We start from the raw sequence: 18,708 nt of genomic DNA on the forward strand, positions 1-18,708 counted from the left end.
ATTCGAATTGATTCGGAAAAAAAAATTAAACCAATTTGTAAAATAATTTCAAGTCAAGGCAGCTTTCGTAAACTGTAGTAGGTGTCGACAGTACATCGTAGATGAGGTGAGAGTACACTGATCTTGTTCAAAGCTATTCACGCTGGATTACGCACACGAACTTAAAACTGTGTGTCAGTTCCTCGTTAACCATCATGTAGACAAAATGTAGACAAGTCCTAATGCTCTTATAAAAAGTATAACAAAAATTATAAACAGTCGAACCACGGAACGTATTAGCCCTAGATTTGCGTTCCTTGCACCTTACAACAACATTCCATCTTATTTCAGGTGAACGAAGCGTTACGGATGGGTCACATGTTACCAGCACCACCTGTGTTGTCCAAACTCACTGCTTACTTCTCACAGGTATTTGTGCATTCATTCTCTTCTCACAATGTTTGATTTTCTTTGTCAAATAAATCTATCTCAAAAAATGATTTTTGCTTCAAGACGGTTGATTTTTTCGCGTAAAACTAAAGTTTGATTTTATTAAGTGAAAATTTTTACTTAATAATCGCTAAAAATCCAACACCACTCTAAAAGAGGGGGGTTTTAGTTAGGTGTTACCATATCAACCTCGTGAGACTTTCACTTTAAACTCTGTGGTAAAATCGTCTCTTTAAGAGATACTAAATGTTGGTAAAGTGTAAACGCAAAATCTATAACAAAAACTGTTGTATATTGTCGGAGATATAGCAATAGTCAAGTTCTGTGTTAAGCTGACTGATGAGAGTGGAGACTGACTGTATGAATGCGCGAAGCTGGTTATTTCTTCTATTTTGCCCTTTTTAATAAAATATTACGTTTATGCGCACATATATTTTGCGCATGCGTGTTTAACGAATTAACGTCAAATGAAAAAAGAATGTGACGTCAAATAAATTTTTTGCATATTAACGTCAATTCTTTCTTTAAAAATTTATCAAGATTTATTTCTTTTTAAAATTGTTATTTGGCGGACGTATTTGGTAATTGTCTTATGCAAATCATATCAAAATGTTAGTTAATTCAAAAAATCTATCACGTGTCAACATCTCGGATCTACACACTTGTACTGTGTGTCCTGGCAATGCGATTTTTTTGTCGTTGGCGGATTTCGAAAAACACAACCAACTACATCATCGCGAAGTTGACCCACATCGCAAATTTATCGTCGAAAAGATCAATCAGTTGGAGAAATCCAAAAAACATCTTACTGATCAAGTTGCGGCGATCAAAGGCGAGCTGAAAGTCCTTTATAAGAAAAACATCGGCAAAGAAAACACAATTGGGCTCCTACAAAAAGAGTTGTCCTCCTTGAAGAGGAAGATTGTTGAAAATAACCAGGAAATCAAAACATACACCGATTATCTCAATAAATCAACACATTGCGTTCCAACTGCTCCAGCTAACCCTAACGAACTCTTCAATAGTAAGACTTTTCTTTTTCCTTGGAATATTTTTTTATTCATATCAATTGTAACCATAAGGCGGTTTTACAATACTTTCGCTTGCTTATTCGAACTGATAACATTCCCAGTTCGTTAATTTCAACTGTATATTGAAAATGGAAGTTGTACACAACGGTCAATACCTTCTAGCTCCAGTTCTATTTCTAATGAAATCTTTAATCAGAAGTGCATGAACACGATCCCAATTTTCATCAAGTAATTAAATAGACATCATTGAAACATAGAGTTACTATCCGCTGAATTGTAGAAGAGGCGCTTGGAGATGAGGCGCCGTGGTATAGTAGTAATCAACCTTTGTTGCTGTAAAGGCGACTATAGTTCGATTCTCTTCGCCCGGGTTAACCCATGCCATATAAGGGGAAGTGGGTAGTCAGTCCAAGGTATTGACGGAGCAATCATTGACAGTGTCTATAGTTGCGAGAACAGGCTTCAAAGCTTCCTGCAATTCAACCAAATAAAAATATATTAGAAGAAGGACTGTCTAACAGAAATCTAGAAAACAATCTTGGAAGTTCTTGTCTGGTACTAAAGATTACTGCTTTTTCATAGAATGCACCCCCTGAACTTAGAAGGGGGGGGCTAAACCATTTTTGTTTGATTGGGGGCTGTATTTTTCAAAAAATACTGGGGGCTAGCTTGCTAGGGGGGGGGTGAGTATTGTGTAATAGAACTGGGGGCAGAGCTGATAGGTTGAAGATATTTTAAATTATGCTAAAATCTATGCTGTGGGAAGGTTTCATCCCTCTTGAAAAAAAAAATTTTGCCTGCCGTGCAATAAATTTATCGACAATTTGCATGCAAAATTTCTTTGATATTTTGCTTTGTGAAGGTGGGGGCTATGTTTCTAGAATTTAGCCGGGGGCTATGTTTCTAGAATTTAGCCGGGGGCTATTTTCCTTAGCCCCCCTGAAAAATGCTGGGGGCTGGACCCCTCTGCACACTTTGTTTTTAGAGTCTCCTTAGGCGTAGAAAATGCCGTCAAAGATTTGAAGGCAGGCTAAATCTTAAAAAACATATTGTGTGGTTAAGGGAATAGGTGATTTGTTAGTGACTGATTGTCATGGATTTATAGTCTTCGTCATGAAATAAATATTTTCATTTAGACCTTTAGTAGGGGATAGGCTCTTCGGTCTCTAGAAAATATATTAATTAAGAAGCACTAGAAAATACTTAATGTCTTTTATTATTTCTTTAGAATTCAAACGTTGCCTGGAGGATGAGTGCGAAAAGATGGTCGTTGCTTTGGGAGCATACGGTCAACGCCAACCCACCATACCATCCAAATGTACTTATGAAGAACCTGTGAAGTCGGTTAGTTCAGAGTCCTCTCTGTCTGATGTGTCCGAAGCATCTTTTGGACAAGTGGCTTCCAAACGTCGAGTTATATCGTCGAAGTCCAGAAAACATTCCGGTGGTGTTAGTTCATCCGAGGATGTGTCACGTGATGCTACTGAACAAAGATTATCTGCTTTGGAAAAGGAAATGGTTAAAATTTCCGATATCAGAGCTCTAAAAACGGAGTTGTCCGAATTAAAGACCGCCACTCTTAACAAATTCGATGGTCTCGGTCAATCATCTGATGATTTTTGTACGTTGAAAAATGATGTAGCGGCTAAGTCGCAAGATGTCGCGAACCTTAAGGCTGATCTTCATATTAAAACTAAAAAACTAGAGGAAGCAAGTGCCACCGTAGCCAACATGAAAGCTCTTCTTGATGAGAAAGAGCGTGAAGCAGATTTGGTTCACCAGCTCAAGGACAGATATAAAGAAAATGCAGAAAAGATATCTCAAGAGGCTTCCGATTTGCATCAAAAGTTCACTCAGTCTTCACTACTGCTTGAAGATTTAAACAACAAGAACAAGCTAGTCGTCAACGACTTGGCTCAAGCCATACACTCTCTGGACTCTTCAAAAATTACTATCAGTAAATTAACTGAGGACAAGAATGTGATGGAGGCTAAGTTTCGTCAAAATTTAACTAAAATTGCAGAACAATCCAAACTTATCGAGGAGCTTGAGCACAGACCAACATCCAAAATCAGAGAAGAAATGGACGAGAAAATCCGTCTTCTCTCAGAGCAGCTCACGGCTACTGATGCGGAGTTAGAAAACCATTTAAAGATAATCGAACAGCAAGACATGGAACTTGAAAATGCGTATAAAGGAACGACCACTCTTAATGAGCAAATTGGTTTCTTGCAACATGAAAATACTATCTTTAACCAACTTCTGGAAGAGGCTAAACAAGAATCATTTGAGAAATGCGCTGAATGGGAAACACAGATGAAAGATCTCCAAATTTCCCATGATTCCTTAGCTAGAGAAAACCATGATTTGCTTTGCAGACTCAAAGATTACGAAGTTGCCAATGATGATCAAGCTGCCAAGATGGAGCAACTGAAAGTTCATGTCGAAGAACTTGAAACACAGAAAATCAAAGATGAAGAGCGAATTTCATTATTGGTTGCAGAACGTGATGAACTCAAAGCAAAATTAGCTGCTATTCAAGACGAACACTCAAAATGCGCTGAGCAGAAGGAAGATTTGAGAATTTCCTTCGAAAGATCTTTAGAGGAGGAAAAACAATCTTCTGAGCTTGCCTTGGACAGAATGCGTCAAGATATGCAGAAACTCTCAGCAGAGGAGACTGAAAAGTCGAAACAACTCCAAACTGAGCTAGATGAGAAATCTATCCAATTGCAAAACGAGATCTCATTTTTGAAAGGCGAGGTTAGTTCCAAATCATCTGAGTTAGAACAACTTACACAACAATTGCAAGAATTACAATCGAAGTACGAGGAAGAGTCTACTCGACACATTGAGCAACACGAGACTCTCAATAAAACCATCATCAACCTCGAAACAGAACTTGCGACAACTAAAGCTCAACCCAAAGTTGATGTTGAGAAGATAAAAACTCTAGAGGATGCTCTTTCAGAGGTGTCCGACAAACTGAAAGATTCCCAATCAACGAAAGTTGACTTAGAGTATCTCATTACTGATCTCCGCCAGGATCTGTTGTCAGGACAACGGGCCTTAGATGTGGCAAACGCCAGAGCTACACAGTTGACCAACGAACGTGAACTTCTGGAGAAAGAACATTCCAAGATGGTCGAAAACTTGAGAAGTGAATTCGAGGAAAAACGTGTTGAGGTTGAGAACATTTTGAAAATAAAAGAAAAGGAGTCAGAGGAGCACGTTGTGAATTTGAAATCGTCAGAGAGTAAGCAAACATCTCTGCGTAAAGAAATTGTTGAGCTAAAGAATCAGTTAGAGGGCGAAACAGCAAAAGCCAATGACATGAGGCGTCAAAAGGATTTGGCTGAAAAGAAATTCCTGAATCGCCAAGAACAGCTCGCAATGGCGGAAGAGAGTGTGTGTAATTTCCGGAATCAACTTGCCGAGTTGAAGAAACAACAAAGTGTTAGAGATGATGAGCACCAAGTGAAGATCGAAGAACTTTCCACAAAGATTTGCTCTCTAGAGAAAGAAGGTAATCGAGTCGACGATGAGATATCGAGTAACCAAAAATTAACAATCGATAATGCAAAATTAACATCCGAGGTAAAAACTTTGAGCGCCGAACTTTCTGAAAAGAAGATTTTAGAGAGAACGAACGTAGATGAAATTCAATCGCTTACAGCTAAGATTCACCGATTGGAAATTAAATTAGAGACAAATGGAGGTACTTCGAAACAAAAGGTTTTCGATTTGGAGGAAGAATTATCGAAGCTTAGACAACAACACAAAGATGCTGTTTTTAACGCAGATACTTTTACGCATAAACTAACAACCTCTGAGGAAGAGCTAGCCTCAAGCCGTGATGAAGTTAAGTATTTACAAGAAAAGGTTGCACATTGCGAAATGCTTGTGAAAGACTCGGAGTCTCAACTTGAAAAGAAACAGAAGGAAATTGAGATTAAGAATACGAAACTACGCAAGCAGGACAACGAGATCACACGCTTCTTGGACCAGCGATCTGAGCTTAAAGCTAAAATCACTAATCTTGTAAGATCAACTGACGCTCATAAAATGGCCAAAGAGCTAGCTGAACAAAAATTAAAAGAAGAGAAAATGAGATCTTCCGAACTTGAAGAGATTGTTAACGAATTACAGGAGGAGGCTGGACATTTGTCTGGTAGTGGTGAAGATATCGCTGCACAACTGGAGGATGAAAAGCTGAAGACCTCCCAACTGGAAGATACTCTCACTAAATTGAGAGATCATAGTGAAGAAAGCAGGATTTGTGTAGAACGGGTTCAACAAGAGCTTAAGGATGAGAAGTTAAGGGCGGATGATGAGAAAGCAAAGGCGGTTGATGAAAAAAGAAGGGCGGACAATGAGAAGAAAAGGGCAGATAATCTTGAGGAAATGATGATGAAGATGCAAGTAGAAATGGAAGTGTTGAGGGCCACTTCCACTAATTGCTCTTCGGAAACCGAATCCCCATCACCTCCAAAGTCTTTGGCAACTGTTGGTTTTGTTGAAGATATTGTGGAGAACTTTATCTTCGATATGGTTGGAGGTTTGGTCAAGTCTGAACAGCTTGTTGCAAAAATCAAGTCTGGAGCACCACGAAACAAAGTTGAAGAAGTCGAACCAGTAATGGCTGCTACCTCCAAAGATGAGGCCGTCAAAGAACCTATTGAACCTTTGAAACCTCGCAACATTGAGGACGTTATATCCGAGTCTCATGGTCCACAACTGGAGAATTATTTGGAAAGTTCTGAACAAACAAGACCATTATCAGATGGTTCGGAGTCACCAGCAGATCAAACAGTTTCTAACAGGTAAATTCAATACAGCAAATTCTCTTTTTTGACTTGTTACCGATATATAATGAATCAACGGTTTAAGGCAAAAAGGAATATGAATTATGTTGGTTCACTAGTCAAAATGATGTATTGACCTTTTGACACCTTTTTGAGTTGTAAACACACATAAACCGTCTTTAAGGCTTCTTACCAATAGATTGTTTGTTTCTTGATTTCCCCCAAAAGGTGGCGAAAAATCGCTTGATGATGTATATTTTTGCTGACGAATTTTTTCAGTCAATGACATTTTTTATAAGCTATCTAAATCAGTTCATGTCAATTTTTCATCGACAAAAATTTGATACTTTTTTTCTTAGTAGTGCACAGCAACAAGAAGAAGGATTGGTGGACAACGAAGTGGTGGAAAACGACCACGCGGACGAAGAATATTCATGTTCGTTCGAAGAAGACGTTCCAACTCCTTCTGCATCTTCGTCTTCATGCTCCTCTTCTTCGCAATCCATTGAAAGTGAAGAATCTCTCACACAAAAGGACGATGATGTCAAACCGATGTCAAGACTAACCAAAGTATCGAAGTTGGATACCCAAAAGCAATCTAAGAGGTAATTTCTTACTTAGAATAAACTTTTTAAGGCTTCTAAATTTTCAGCCAAAATGCAGAGGGATTTGCTTTACTAAGATGGCTTCCTCAAAAGCTCACTTCTACAGTGATCAAAATAGAAAAATATGACTTCAAATTTCAAAGCCAACGGCTGACGATTCAAAAGCACTTTGGTCTTCTAGTTGAACATTATACCTGTTCTTGTGAACTAAAATATCCTAATTTCCATTCCAGCGAAGTTGAAGACGACAACAATGAGGGAGAAAGGTTGTCTACAGAAGAGATGGACGATGAATTATCTTTGCCCATTGATGACCTTGATGATGCAGATGATCTTGTCATGTCTGATGATGAGAGTTTTGGAACCCCATTATTAAGGTTAGTTGTCTTGTTTGATGGTTTTATAACAAGGACTTAACTTTAAGTAAAATAGTTTCAACCTTCATCAATTTTTTTTTCCAGCCGTTTTGAAACTTTGTTATTTTATTGGTACAATAAGTTATTAAAAAAAAGAAGCACTATCTGTGAGATTGTGGAATACCAGAATGTATTTTTGATGCAGTATGCTATCTCATATTTTTCACTGATGGTGTAGTCTCCAGGTTACAGTGGATCGTCTGGTACTTTCAATGTCCACAAAACCACTGCTTTCATTAACGGCACTTGTAAATATTGGCTAAGGGAACTTTCCAACATCCTTTACCAGCCGATATTTTCAATACAAAAAGTAGAAAAGCAACTCCAAAAATGTGCATCTTGTTAGGCTTGAAATTCAAAACATGAACAAGAATTACACAAGTGATGTAAAACGTCAAATTTTCGATTCTTGGCTAAATCATCATCAGGACAAGTAAAAAAACAAAACAAGCTTTTCTACTTTTTGGAACCTCCAACGTTAAGAATAGATTTATATACAGATAATATTTTAACTGGAAAGACAATCCTTATTGTTGAAAACGTGTTGTATAAACATGGTATATGAGAGGGAGAAAGGTCCTATTCCGAAGAGTAAACAATTTCCCCCAGAAAGCCTCTTCTACACTTTACAGATCATCTAAATAATGACGCAATGTTTCGAGCTCCAACCCTGACCCTAACTGATAAGACCGAAATAATCAAAAATCGAAAATATCGAAACGGTCAAAAATGAAAAGTCGAAAAAGTCACTTTTGGCCATCCACAACCCCGACCGAAAAGTGACTGAACCACCCCTATCATCTGCAGCTGTCACCTTTGTTTCTGCGAACCCATCTGTTTACGTATCCCATTTTGCTGGAATTGATTCATTGATTTAGCATTTCTATTTTTTTTATCTTTTAGACAGGAGACAACTGCCTTCCAAACTTCACGTGATGATGTTACCGAAAACAATGCGAGTGATGTTAGATCCAAACCTCTTGATAAACACGTGAGTGATGCGGAAGAAGATGTTGCCATTCCAAAAAGACGTTGGGGTGAAAATTTCATGAGTGGAGTTGCACAATCACTTGATGAAGAACTCGGTGAAATGTGCGATGAATCAGTCGCTTCTGCTAGTGAATCTGAACTCTCCCACAAATCAGGTTCTGAACAATTGGACAAACCTGTCAGTTTGAAGAGCACACCAGGTATGAGATCAACCGCACCAGTTAACTCTGGATCATCAAAGAATTCATGCTCTGAATATTTACTCAAAGACGTTTGTTCCAGTGAATCTGATATCTCTTTAACAGACAATTCTGTATCTGGTTCTTCCTCTGAGGATCTCTATTTCAGCTCATCCAGCTCGAACACCAGCTCTGATTCTAATGATAAATCATCAAAGAAGAAAGACAAGAAAAAGAAAAAGAAGACCAAGAAATCTTCCAAGAAGGAGTTGCCACCATTGCGACTTACTTCCTCCAGCAAATCACTATTAGGTGATTTACCTCCATTGCGAGGACCAACAGTATTGGCTAAGAGAGCTTCAAATGATAATCTTGGTAATGTTAGTTCATCCAGCTTAGGAGAGCGTTCACACAGCCATACAAGCATTGATGATTCTAAATCTTTACTTGAGATGTCCACGCAAGCATCCAAGACATCGATCACAAGCATCAACCAAGAGCCTGCATCTCCAGCTCTGATAGAAAACCAGAATGTCACTCTTGGTCAATCGTCTAACCAAGACATTCCAATGAACAACCAATCATCCGACCAAGACTTGTCCCCAGTCCGCTCACAAAAATCGAGTATTCTTGGTGATTTACCACAATTACCAGGCTCCCAAACGTCCATGGTCACACAGCAACAAGCTGTCCCTGATATTTTCTCACTTCAACCACAAGAAAATGAAAGTGAAAGTACTGGTGCGGATGCAGATGATCTTGCAAACCAAGATATCGATGACATTCTTGATTTCTTTATGTCAAGTCAACAATGAAAAATATTTTTAAATTATAAATTTTAGTAGTATATTTGTTAACCCTTTGAGTGCCAGGGTCCTTTTTTCTAAGTTTTTTTTAAAAAATCGCTAGTTCAAACTTTAAGGGCTTATATCTCCTGATCTAGAAGGAATTAGAAGCTCGTATATAGCTCGTTGGATAGCTTAGAGTCTCTTCTTTCTTTTGGGCGCCTTCGGCGCCGCCCGATTTAGGAAGGGCGTGGTGGGCGGCGGCCAAGGGGGGGGGGTAGGTTAGGGAATTAAAGCAGTCAGGCCCGCTGCGCGGACCTGACTGAACTGATGAAAAGGTGCCCAGTGGTAAAATTTCAAATCAATTCACTAGAAGACAGAATAAAGTAAAACAGGGCCAAATTTGGAGGTTCTTGGATCACTCGTTGACCAAAAATAGTCAAAAAACGGTCAGACCATAAAGGACAATCTAATTCCTACGAGTTCGACCAAAAATAACGATTTCTAACTCAAACTGGGCATTACAGGAGGGCTTCACCCTCCTATATAGCCCATGTCGTATATATACGACATCGGCACTTAAAGGGTTAATAGGATTTTTCATATTTTTTAGAATAGCTTTTTCGTTTTTTCTTCGCCGATTTTTTCCCATAAATTTTGTAAATATTTTTTTCTCTCATGCTGGTTTATAAAATTATATTTTCGTCTGTATATAAAATCAATTATTTTGTCTCCTTTTTTGCTTCCTTTACCCAACTTTGCCACATGCAATGGTAGGCAGTGACTAAAATGTTCAATAATTAATGAAATGTTCAATTTAATGATTTGGTTCGTAAAGCTGTTAAATATTTTAATCGATGCGACTTATTTTCTTGATGTTTTGAGTATAAAGACTATCGAAAATTAACGCTGCTTTCGTGTAAAAAGTATAAAGTGTTTGCCCTTTTCACTTTGACCCTCTTCTCTTCAATGAGCCGGCCAAATTAAAAGGACCGTTGTAAAAAGGGCCGAAAGCGGTATCAAAAAATACTGATAAGCCTCAATTCAAAACAAAGTTTCTTAAGCCTTAAGCCCAGTTACAATTTGCGATATTTGCCACGGGGAACAAAAGAGCATTTTAGTTGCCGAGAAAATCTATTGACCTCGTAGTCTCTTTATAGACGTTATTAATCGCAATATTTGCTCTTTGATTTGTTTTGCTTTGTTTAAAAGGCGTTATTAGCATTTTCAACGATCGGGTTTCACAGTCGGTCGCCAAAAGCATAGAAATCGATTTATTTTAGAGACATTTTCAATTAGCGTATTAGGTTTGCGCAATTTTCTTCTAAAAAGATGTATAAGAAGAAAGAGTAAATATGGAAATGAATATTAATAATTTTATCATGTTAGTTTAAGAAACTCATATCTAATTTTATCAACCTGTTTCAACATTATAAGATTCTGATTGGTCACATTCAATGAACGTCAAATGGATGTTCTCTAGCAATTCCCTGGGTGTTGAAGCAATGACCTTTAGAATGTTTTATGCAGCTGGTGTAATAACTCTTCACATCTACATATACTTGAAATTGTAATATCATAGTATCGTTCAGAAATTTGGTTGAGTGCAGGTTTGAACCTTTGAGGAACTTTCAGCAGCCGAAGTTTTTGAAGGTGAGCTGTAGATTGATTTTATCCCCGCTACTTTTTTTCTTTGAATGTTAAGTCTTCAATCTTTTGGCGAAAGGATTTCTTACGTAGTTACTATTTTGTATTAGAGCAAATAAATTTGTCAAAAGCTTGATTGATGTTTTTAGAATTTGAACCCTGCAATACATTTTCATCTATTAAAAACATATCTAATCGATAGTTAAAGACTGTATCCAGTCTTTTGGTCTTTACTATTTGCAATCAAGCAATTAAGTAATGAATAAAATAAACTTAAATCACTCTATTTTAGATCCGCTGCGTTAAACCATATCTGAAATGAAGTTGATATTAGCTGCCCTAGTATGCATCATCTACATATCCGATGTCCAGGCAGTCCGTTGTAAAGCCGGATACCCAAAACTCGGTAAAGGGGTGACTCCACCGAACTTGCCAGATACTGAATGTTCCGGACCGAATTTCGAAGACTTGTGCTATGTGATGTTTACAGACTACAATCTCCCTGGATTCGACAAAGAAGCTTATACCTATGGCTGTATTCTTAAGGTACACCATCATGTGACCTAGACCTATTGTTATTGTTATTGTCGAATTATCAGATCATTTCATCGGTAGACTTCCTTTTTTCTTTCGAAATTCGTTTTCTTTTTAGAATTTTCGTGATTTTGAACACTTTCTTTCTCTCGATTTCGTCAGCGATGACGATGAGTTTTGATATTTCTTTCAGTCAGTTTTTTATGTTTATTAGAAAAGTTCTTTGCATAATTGCTGACGTCAGCATCACCACTAAAGTACATTCTTGTTCTGCTTGCTATTTTTCAATTCTAGAATACCGTGCATAATATTGATAATTTTGGAATCACTACTACTGAAAAACAAGCTCCCCCTTCCTCCTTACTACAATGCTCATGGATCGGTCAGCCTCTGTAATTTTTCGGCCGGAATACCAGCTCAGCCAAGTAGTAAGGGGAAGGGGGAATACCTGATGAAATTAACTTAATTCTTAAAAATTATCATATATTATGCACGGTATTCTGGCAAATTGTTAACCGTTGAGAATCTACTACCAGATATGTGTACCAAATTTCAAAAAAATAATACTTCACAATTGCTTTGCTTTTGAAGTTAGTGAAGCGATCTAACTAAGTTTGCCTCCCAGCATTTCCGGTCCTTCATTGCTCCTCTACCTTTTTCTCCAGGGATCGTTGGGTAATTGCAACAAAACGTTCAAAAGATATGGTGTCGAGAATCATTACTGCTGTTGTAAAGATGCTGGATGTAACGATGTCGACTTTGCACGAAATTGCCATGAAAAACGGAAAAGAAGAAGATAGAAAGAAGACATTTGTTTCAAAGAAAAGATTCTAAAAAACTTATTATGAGTTGCCATTATTTCCCTTACTTGGATGTTTTTGCAGCCTTTTGCAACCTTGGCATAAAGATTTGATACTTTAGATTTCAGATTTTAGAGGGTCGCACCGTATTACTTCGAATAAACACCCCGGGCGTTTATTAAATCTTTGGGATTTTAGGGGAGGCTTTTAAATGAAGGGGAACTTTTATTCGAAGTAATACGGTATTTTAACATAGAGAAGTTTTTTAGAGAATTTATAACGAAATTCGAGAAAAGCTCTGCTGGGGTTTTGTTGGTTGAGCTAGAATCTGAGATTGAGTTTGCTTGACTCCACAATGTTCAAAAGCTCTGATTTTTCAGCCTTAGACGAGCTTTTTAATATCTGAGAAATTTAGTACGCCTTTAGTACTCTAATGATTTGGACCTGGTGCCGTTTATTTTATATTCGCACCTACACTTTTTGTATGTACTTACCGACTTAGTCCCATTAGATATTCACCCGCAGAAATATTCAGTGAGATTCGGTACATAATTTCCTAACAAATCCTATAAGGCGAGGCCAATTTAATTTGTTGTTTTACGGGCCAAGCTATCCAAAAAAGAGGGTCGGTCGGCGAAAAAATGAAAATAAAAATAGAGTTTCACCTATACAACATCTCTTAAAAAGGCAGCAAAAACTACTTCCTCTTGACAAAAGTGCGAAATAGAAAATTAAAAGAGACAAAAAGCTCGAATTCAGGGATGATTGAACATAAGATTCTGGGAAAAGCTACCAAAATTTTGAAAATTTGGCATGTACTACCAAAATCAATTTTATTTTTATTTCGATTTTTGGAATATCAGTGTCGGTCGGGCCCGTAAAAAACTAATCAAACTGTTCTCGCCTAATCACAGAATAGCACAATCCAGATGGAATGGACTTTTAGACTCTTTCTAAGTTGTATTTGTTGGCTTCTCTATTCAGTAGCAACATTTCAGCAAAGTCAGCAAAAATTTGGATTGAAATAGAAGACTAATTGATGTTATGCAAATCAAAATGTCTTTTCCATTTATGTAAAAGAAATCTAGAAATCATCACGAGGTTTCTAGGTTTCTAGGTTGTATCCTAAGGTTTGATGACCGCCATTAAAACTGTTCTGTTAGGAAATGTCGAGGCTTATCAACACTAGAGTAGATCATTTTTCTATTTCTCTAGATCGCATTCGGTGATTATGTAGAGCACTTCAAATTACTTGAAGATATCATGCAGAAGATTTACCCCGCTTACCTCAAGCTGGAACAAGCTAGTATCCGCAGGTAGCCGTTTCTTAAACCGTTATCTACTTACCTTATCTGCCCTTTTTACGTCGGCCCTACTTTAACGCTGGTCCGTTTTACGCCGGCCCTTATTCTACCACAGCCTAATTTTGGGCTTACGCCAATTGGGGCCGTAAATAACGCTAAAACTTGTAAAATTGCTATTCAGGCTTCAAAACAGTAAGTATTAACTAAAATTTACATTAAAATGTCATCTTTTAGTATTAAACTGTTGAAAATTTCATTAAAAATCATTGATTTTCGAATAAAATGGATAGTTTTCATCCTTTAATCATGCCTAAAATCCTTTAAATTGAGAAAAAATGGTCAAAAATTAACGCCGCTTTTAGGTAAAAATTGCAAAATTGTGGCTCTTTTTACGCCAGTCCTTTTATCACCAATAAGGGCCGGCGTAAAAAGGGCCGATAAGGGTGTTTAAGTATCATCATTTATTACCTACTACTTTTAAATACAATTGAAACTGCCTCCATAATGTACAAATTCTTTAACTAGATTAACTCCCTTAAGCATCAATAGTGTTTTTGCTGGCGAAAAGAGCTCAAGAATGAAAGTTTACACAATACTTTTGAATATTAGCCTATCCCGATCACGGTTTCAAACGCCGCGAAAAGCCGAGATCGTCTAGAACAGGCAATTTAAATAAGAGAACTTAAAGTACTTTGAAATTTTGTCGAATGATGACATCATTATATTGTTCATCTTTCAGGAAAGTCTTCAAATCAGTAGCGGATGATTGGTCAGCTTTGAAAGGGAAATCAATCAAAGAGTGTGTCCATGGTTATTTACACCTTGCTCAAGCTATCCCACTTTATGGATCCAAACTTTTCAAGGCTCAGGTAATGATGGCATTCTTTAGTAGAAGTGCCGGTCGAAGCGGGGAGATTAGGGAGACTTCAGCCTCTCCACATTTGAGCAAAATAGATTTTTTTCTCAAATTCCTAGCGAATTTTATCTCATTTTTAGCCTCCAGCCTCCCCACTTTTATGACCCGAGTAGGGATCATAGGTCAGTCAGTAACGCGGGGACACGCCTAACAATATATAATGATTGCAGAATCAGCAGATCTGAGGCTTTTTCATGATTAGGGACTGGTCTTTTTGCCCAAAAACCAGGCCTCAGAAATGTTCATTTATTTATTTCAAAGGACTCAATATACGGTAGTCTAAGTCTGAATCGCAGACCTCTACAAAACCCCAGGTAGTATAGTATACCTATAAGGAGCACGAATCCGTTAGTTGATGCAAGCAGCCTCGTAGTTTAGAGGATCTTTGATTCATTGATAATTAAGGGGTTTGATGTTACGCGTCAGAGTTTGGCGTTATTATTACGAGGAAGCAAACGCAGATAAAAATCAACTGAGACAACTTGGGTACAATTTAACAACTATTTGATCACAATTTTTTTCTTCTTTAGGAGAAGTTGGTGGGGAATGCGGACTCAAAGGAACCACCCACAACAATATGGATAGCGATTGACGAAGAACGTCTTCAAATACTTTCAAAAGATTTGGTATACAAAAATTATTCTTTTGCTAGCAATATTTTGAAATGTATCAACAATAAAGTTATATTTCAAAAATCACTGATGATTGCGCAGTAGCATGAAACTTTTAGTAATATATTTTACATGGTGATTGTTCAACAAACACATTATGAAATGTATCAACATCTATGCTGATCCTTATCCTATAGCTAGCTTCTTAGCAAAAAGTCCCCTTTCTCGCAACTCACCCTTGTTCCTTAATATTTCAACTTCACATTGCCCGGTAACTTTTTTTTATCATGATTTAGATTTTGACGAAGGCTCGCGCATTTTACTGACAATATTTCTTTTATAAAACTTGCAGGAACCTCGTAAAAGTTACGAATGGTCAAACGTGGTGACATTTGGTGGATTTAAAGAAGATTTTATGATGGTCGTTCAAGATGTACTTTCTCCAGGAGATGCTGCCTCGCCAGGGGAGACCACCGATGTTACCAACAGACATCTTTTTGCTATGCCGCCTGGAAGAGTAAGTCTCCATCTTCCTTATTTTGTCATAACCTTTAACTGAACTATCTAAGATAAAGACTGGAATGGCAATATCTGTCTATATTAACAAGGCACATTTTCGCAGCTTTGGTTAGCATTTTAAGACACAGTTTTTGTGCAACTTTTTTTCGACTATAGAGATTTCCATTCCAGTCCTAAAATTTAGGGATGATTTGACAATTTTTGTGCTTCATATTGATTAAACTTTTTATAAGTATTTAAGCATTTGAAGTTTGGTTTTAATAATAAAGCATTTAAAAAGTCTTTACAATTAACTTGAATCAATAATGCTAAACGGACTTTTCAATTTAGGCGTCTAGATGTCTAGCTCAAATACCAATAGCAGACAGGTTTAGACTCGTGCCACCCATGTCTTTTCAGATTTAGGAAGATTGTACTTGTATTGCCCTCCCAAAACAATCTTCCTATTTTCATTAGTGTCTAAAACAAACGAAAGCATAGTTAGTTTGACGTCAATATCAAACATTACCGGCTGCATGGAGGTAGACTTTGAAGAGGACTCTATGGAATGCGGAACTAAACTCTCGCATTTCACACTTTTCAAGAAATTTGTTTACATGCTTAAACATTAGTGACCTCATTTGTCAGTTCTAATGCACCTTGAGTACTTTAACAGTAGTGTTATATATCTTATACCGTCATGCCAGTCAAAACATCAAGCAGGATTAAGTCGACAATCGTTCTAAAAAGATTTGAATTCTCTTTTAACAATATAAATGAACTTTGAAATCTTTTGCTCATCCTGTCAAATATAGGCTAAAAGTTGTTTTCTTATTTAAGGGCATCTTAAACATTCAAATCTCACTTTCTACATTCCAGTTACGTACATGCAAAAGAATTTTCAGGTTTTCTGTGGTTTCCATGATCTAATCTTGCTTATCCTTACAACACCCACACGCTTCTTTTCAAAATGGTTACAAATTTCCAACCCACTCACATATTTGTTTATGAGAATGTGCTCTGTAAAAATAATTGTGATAAAATTGATCAAAAATTACGAATATTTTAAGGATACCACCATCGTGGAATTTGGTAACTGAACTGAAGAATGTATTTTTCGTGCGTTTTTAACTGTGAATCGCCAATCATTTTCAATGCAAGGCTCACAACTTTTACAAAGATACCATTTTTTGCTTAACATATACTAAATTTAGGTTGAACTTGGGTCCTAACCTAAGAATACATTGTATAAAAGAGAACAAATAATAAAATTGCGTACATCTTAGAATGTGGTTTTTATGTTTAATAGATTTGTTGAAAACGTAAGAAACAATACCGCAACTTAATCGGACGGACGATCGTATTGCAGAGCAAAGTGCAAGTCTCGATAGCCAAAAAAGCTTGGACAAAGTACACGTTTAATACGTAACCTTTGGTCCAAAATAAAGCAAGGCTTGATTGCTTCATATTTTATCGACCAAAGTACGTAAGACAACCTATGCTCATGACTTCGAATTGTCATCAGAATGTACTCTGAATCAGAATGGTCTAATTGCTATGTACTCGGAAGTACGGGGTCTTTTCAGAAAGATTTTCTTGGATCTGTGCAGATCCCATGTAAACAAAATTTATTGCCATTTGTTGGAGAGAGTTTCCATTTTATGTCTTAAAAGTAGGGTGAACGAACTAAAATCAACTAGCTGAAAATTTATTGAAACATTTTTTTTTTTTTTTTTTTTTTTTTTTCTTTATTGAAACATAAACACAGGGTACATTACGAACATATAATACAAAATACTACTAAACATTAATATAGTCCCTCCCTCCGCTAGAAACTTAAGTTATATCGCCAGAGGTAAGGCTATGAATAAAGGAAAAAGTAAAACAAGGTGTGACGTGGAGAGAGCTATGGTTGTAGTAGACTAAAATAACGCACCACTGAACCTTCCAGATTCATGGATATATTCAACGACAGAAAGAATTATAGTTTGATTTAAAATTAAAGTCAAGCTTTCATCACCGTATAATAAAAACCGACAAAAATAAGAAGGGTTTAGTGGGAGGAAAATAATACCTAAGTCTTGTAGTTTGTCGAATAGAGATTGTCTCGCATGGGAATATATAGAGCAGTGCAGAAAAAAGTGCTGAGTATTTTCAACTGAGTTAGTTCGACAACCACAAAAAGGGTCTAAAGTATCACGAAAACCATGCCTAAATTTGTGCTCGTTCAGATGACTGAACCCTACCCGAAGTCGATTTAGAAAGACTACACCTTGGTTGTCAGAAACATTAAAAACACGAGATTGTTTGGGTCTCAAAAATTTTAAAATTGCAATCTTAAAGGTCTTAACAGAAGGTAGATCTCTTATATTCGCGCCCAGGACATTCCACTGTGATATGCAGTATGGAAAAAAAGTATTACGAAAACGCTCAGTTCGTATATTAAGAGGATAAATAGGATTTCTTGTTCTTATGTTAACTGGCTCTGTAAACCTTTGAAACATTTAAAACTGTTGGAAGTCCTAACATTTCTCTTAAACCGCGTAAAATCCTGGAAATGTTTCGTCCACCCGCGTCCACTCTTGTATGACTATTTATAGGACGAATCTCGCAAATCTTAAAGCTTCATTTTTACTTGCTTGGGGAAGGTTAAAGTAAAGACTTCCATTTCTTTTTTGATTTTAGACCCTTTCATTTCTTTATAAAAACGTTGTTCAAAATAATACACTGCAACTCCCTACACTCAACGAAACTATTTATGACACCTACCATTCCCAGTTTTAGTCGCTAGAATCTAACTTTCTTTTTTTTTATTTGATAGCGGGTAATTTAGGGTAATAGCTTAAAATTCGTAAAAGATTGGCTTTTCTAGATTCCTAAAGCAGTCACATAACGGTGTCAGGAAATTTGCCCCGTGCCGAGAAATTCGGCCCCCTCGGAATTTGACCCCCATTGGAAATTTCCCTCGGAAAATCGCTCCCCAGGGAATTTACCCATTGGAAATTTGCCCCCCCCCCCCCGGAAAAATGCTCCCTAGGCGACTCTCCGCAATGCAAATGAGACTTTTTTAAAGCTCACTTTTCGATCAAATCGAAAGATTTCATTAAGAAACCCTAATGAGTCACACTCTACTATTCGACATTTGATTATTCTGTTAA

The 18,708-nt window shown here is 37.1% G+C and overlaps 2 protein-coding genes and 1 long non-coding RNA gene across 4 annotated transcripts in view; all 3 read left to right on the plus strand.

Moving 5' to 3' along the window:
- LOC136801085 (pleckstrin homology domain-containing family H member 1-like) overlaps positions 1–15,569 on the plus strand; it is a gene marked incomplete at its 3' end in the record, with an annotated part of 33,534 nt that extends 17,965 nt beyond the window's left edge. For both annotated transcript variants that reach the window (XM_067057715.1, XM_067057716.1), the window contains 5 exon segments: positions 331–408; positions 13,437–13,537; positions 14,265–14,394; positions 14,972–15,067; positions 15,405–15,569. In XM_067057715.1, the coding sequence (XP_066913816.1) occupies positions 331–408; positions 13,437–13,537; positions 14,265–14,394; positions 14,972–15,067; positions 15,405–15,569 (570 nt within the window).
- LOC136801087 (early endosome antigen 1-like) lies at positions 2,958–9,306 on the plus strand. Its single transcript, XM_067057717.1, has 4 exons — positions 2,958–6,283; positions 6,628–6,870; positions 7,104–7,247; positions 8,190–9,306. Exons 1-4 carry the CDS (start codon positions 2,976–2,978, stop codon positions 9,268–9,270), a joined length of 4,776 nt encoding a protein of 1,591 aa, XP_066913818.1. The 5' UTR covers positions 2,958–2,975; the 3' UTR covers positions 9,271–9,306.
- On the plus strand, positions 11,343–12,263 carry LOC136801086 (uncharacterized). The gene is made up of 2 exons (XR_010845800.1): positions 11,343–11,433; positions 12,087–12,263. It is a non-coding gene; the product is annotated as an uncharacterized lncRNA (long non-coding RNA).
- Positions 15,570–18,708: the final 3,139 nt, after the last annotated feature.

The sequence above is a fragment of the Clytia hemisphaerica genome, unplaced genomic scaffold, assembly GCF_902728285.1.
Source record: "Clytia hemisphaerica strain Z4C2 unplaced genomic scaffold, Clytia hemisphaerica genome assembly, whole genome shotgun sequence".
NCBI lineage: Eukaryota > Metazoa > Cnidaria > Hydrozoa > Leptothecata > Clytiidae > Clytia > Clytia hemisphaerica.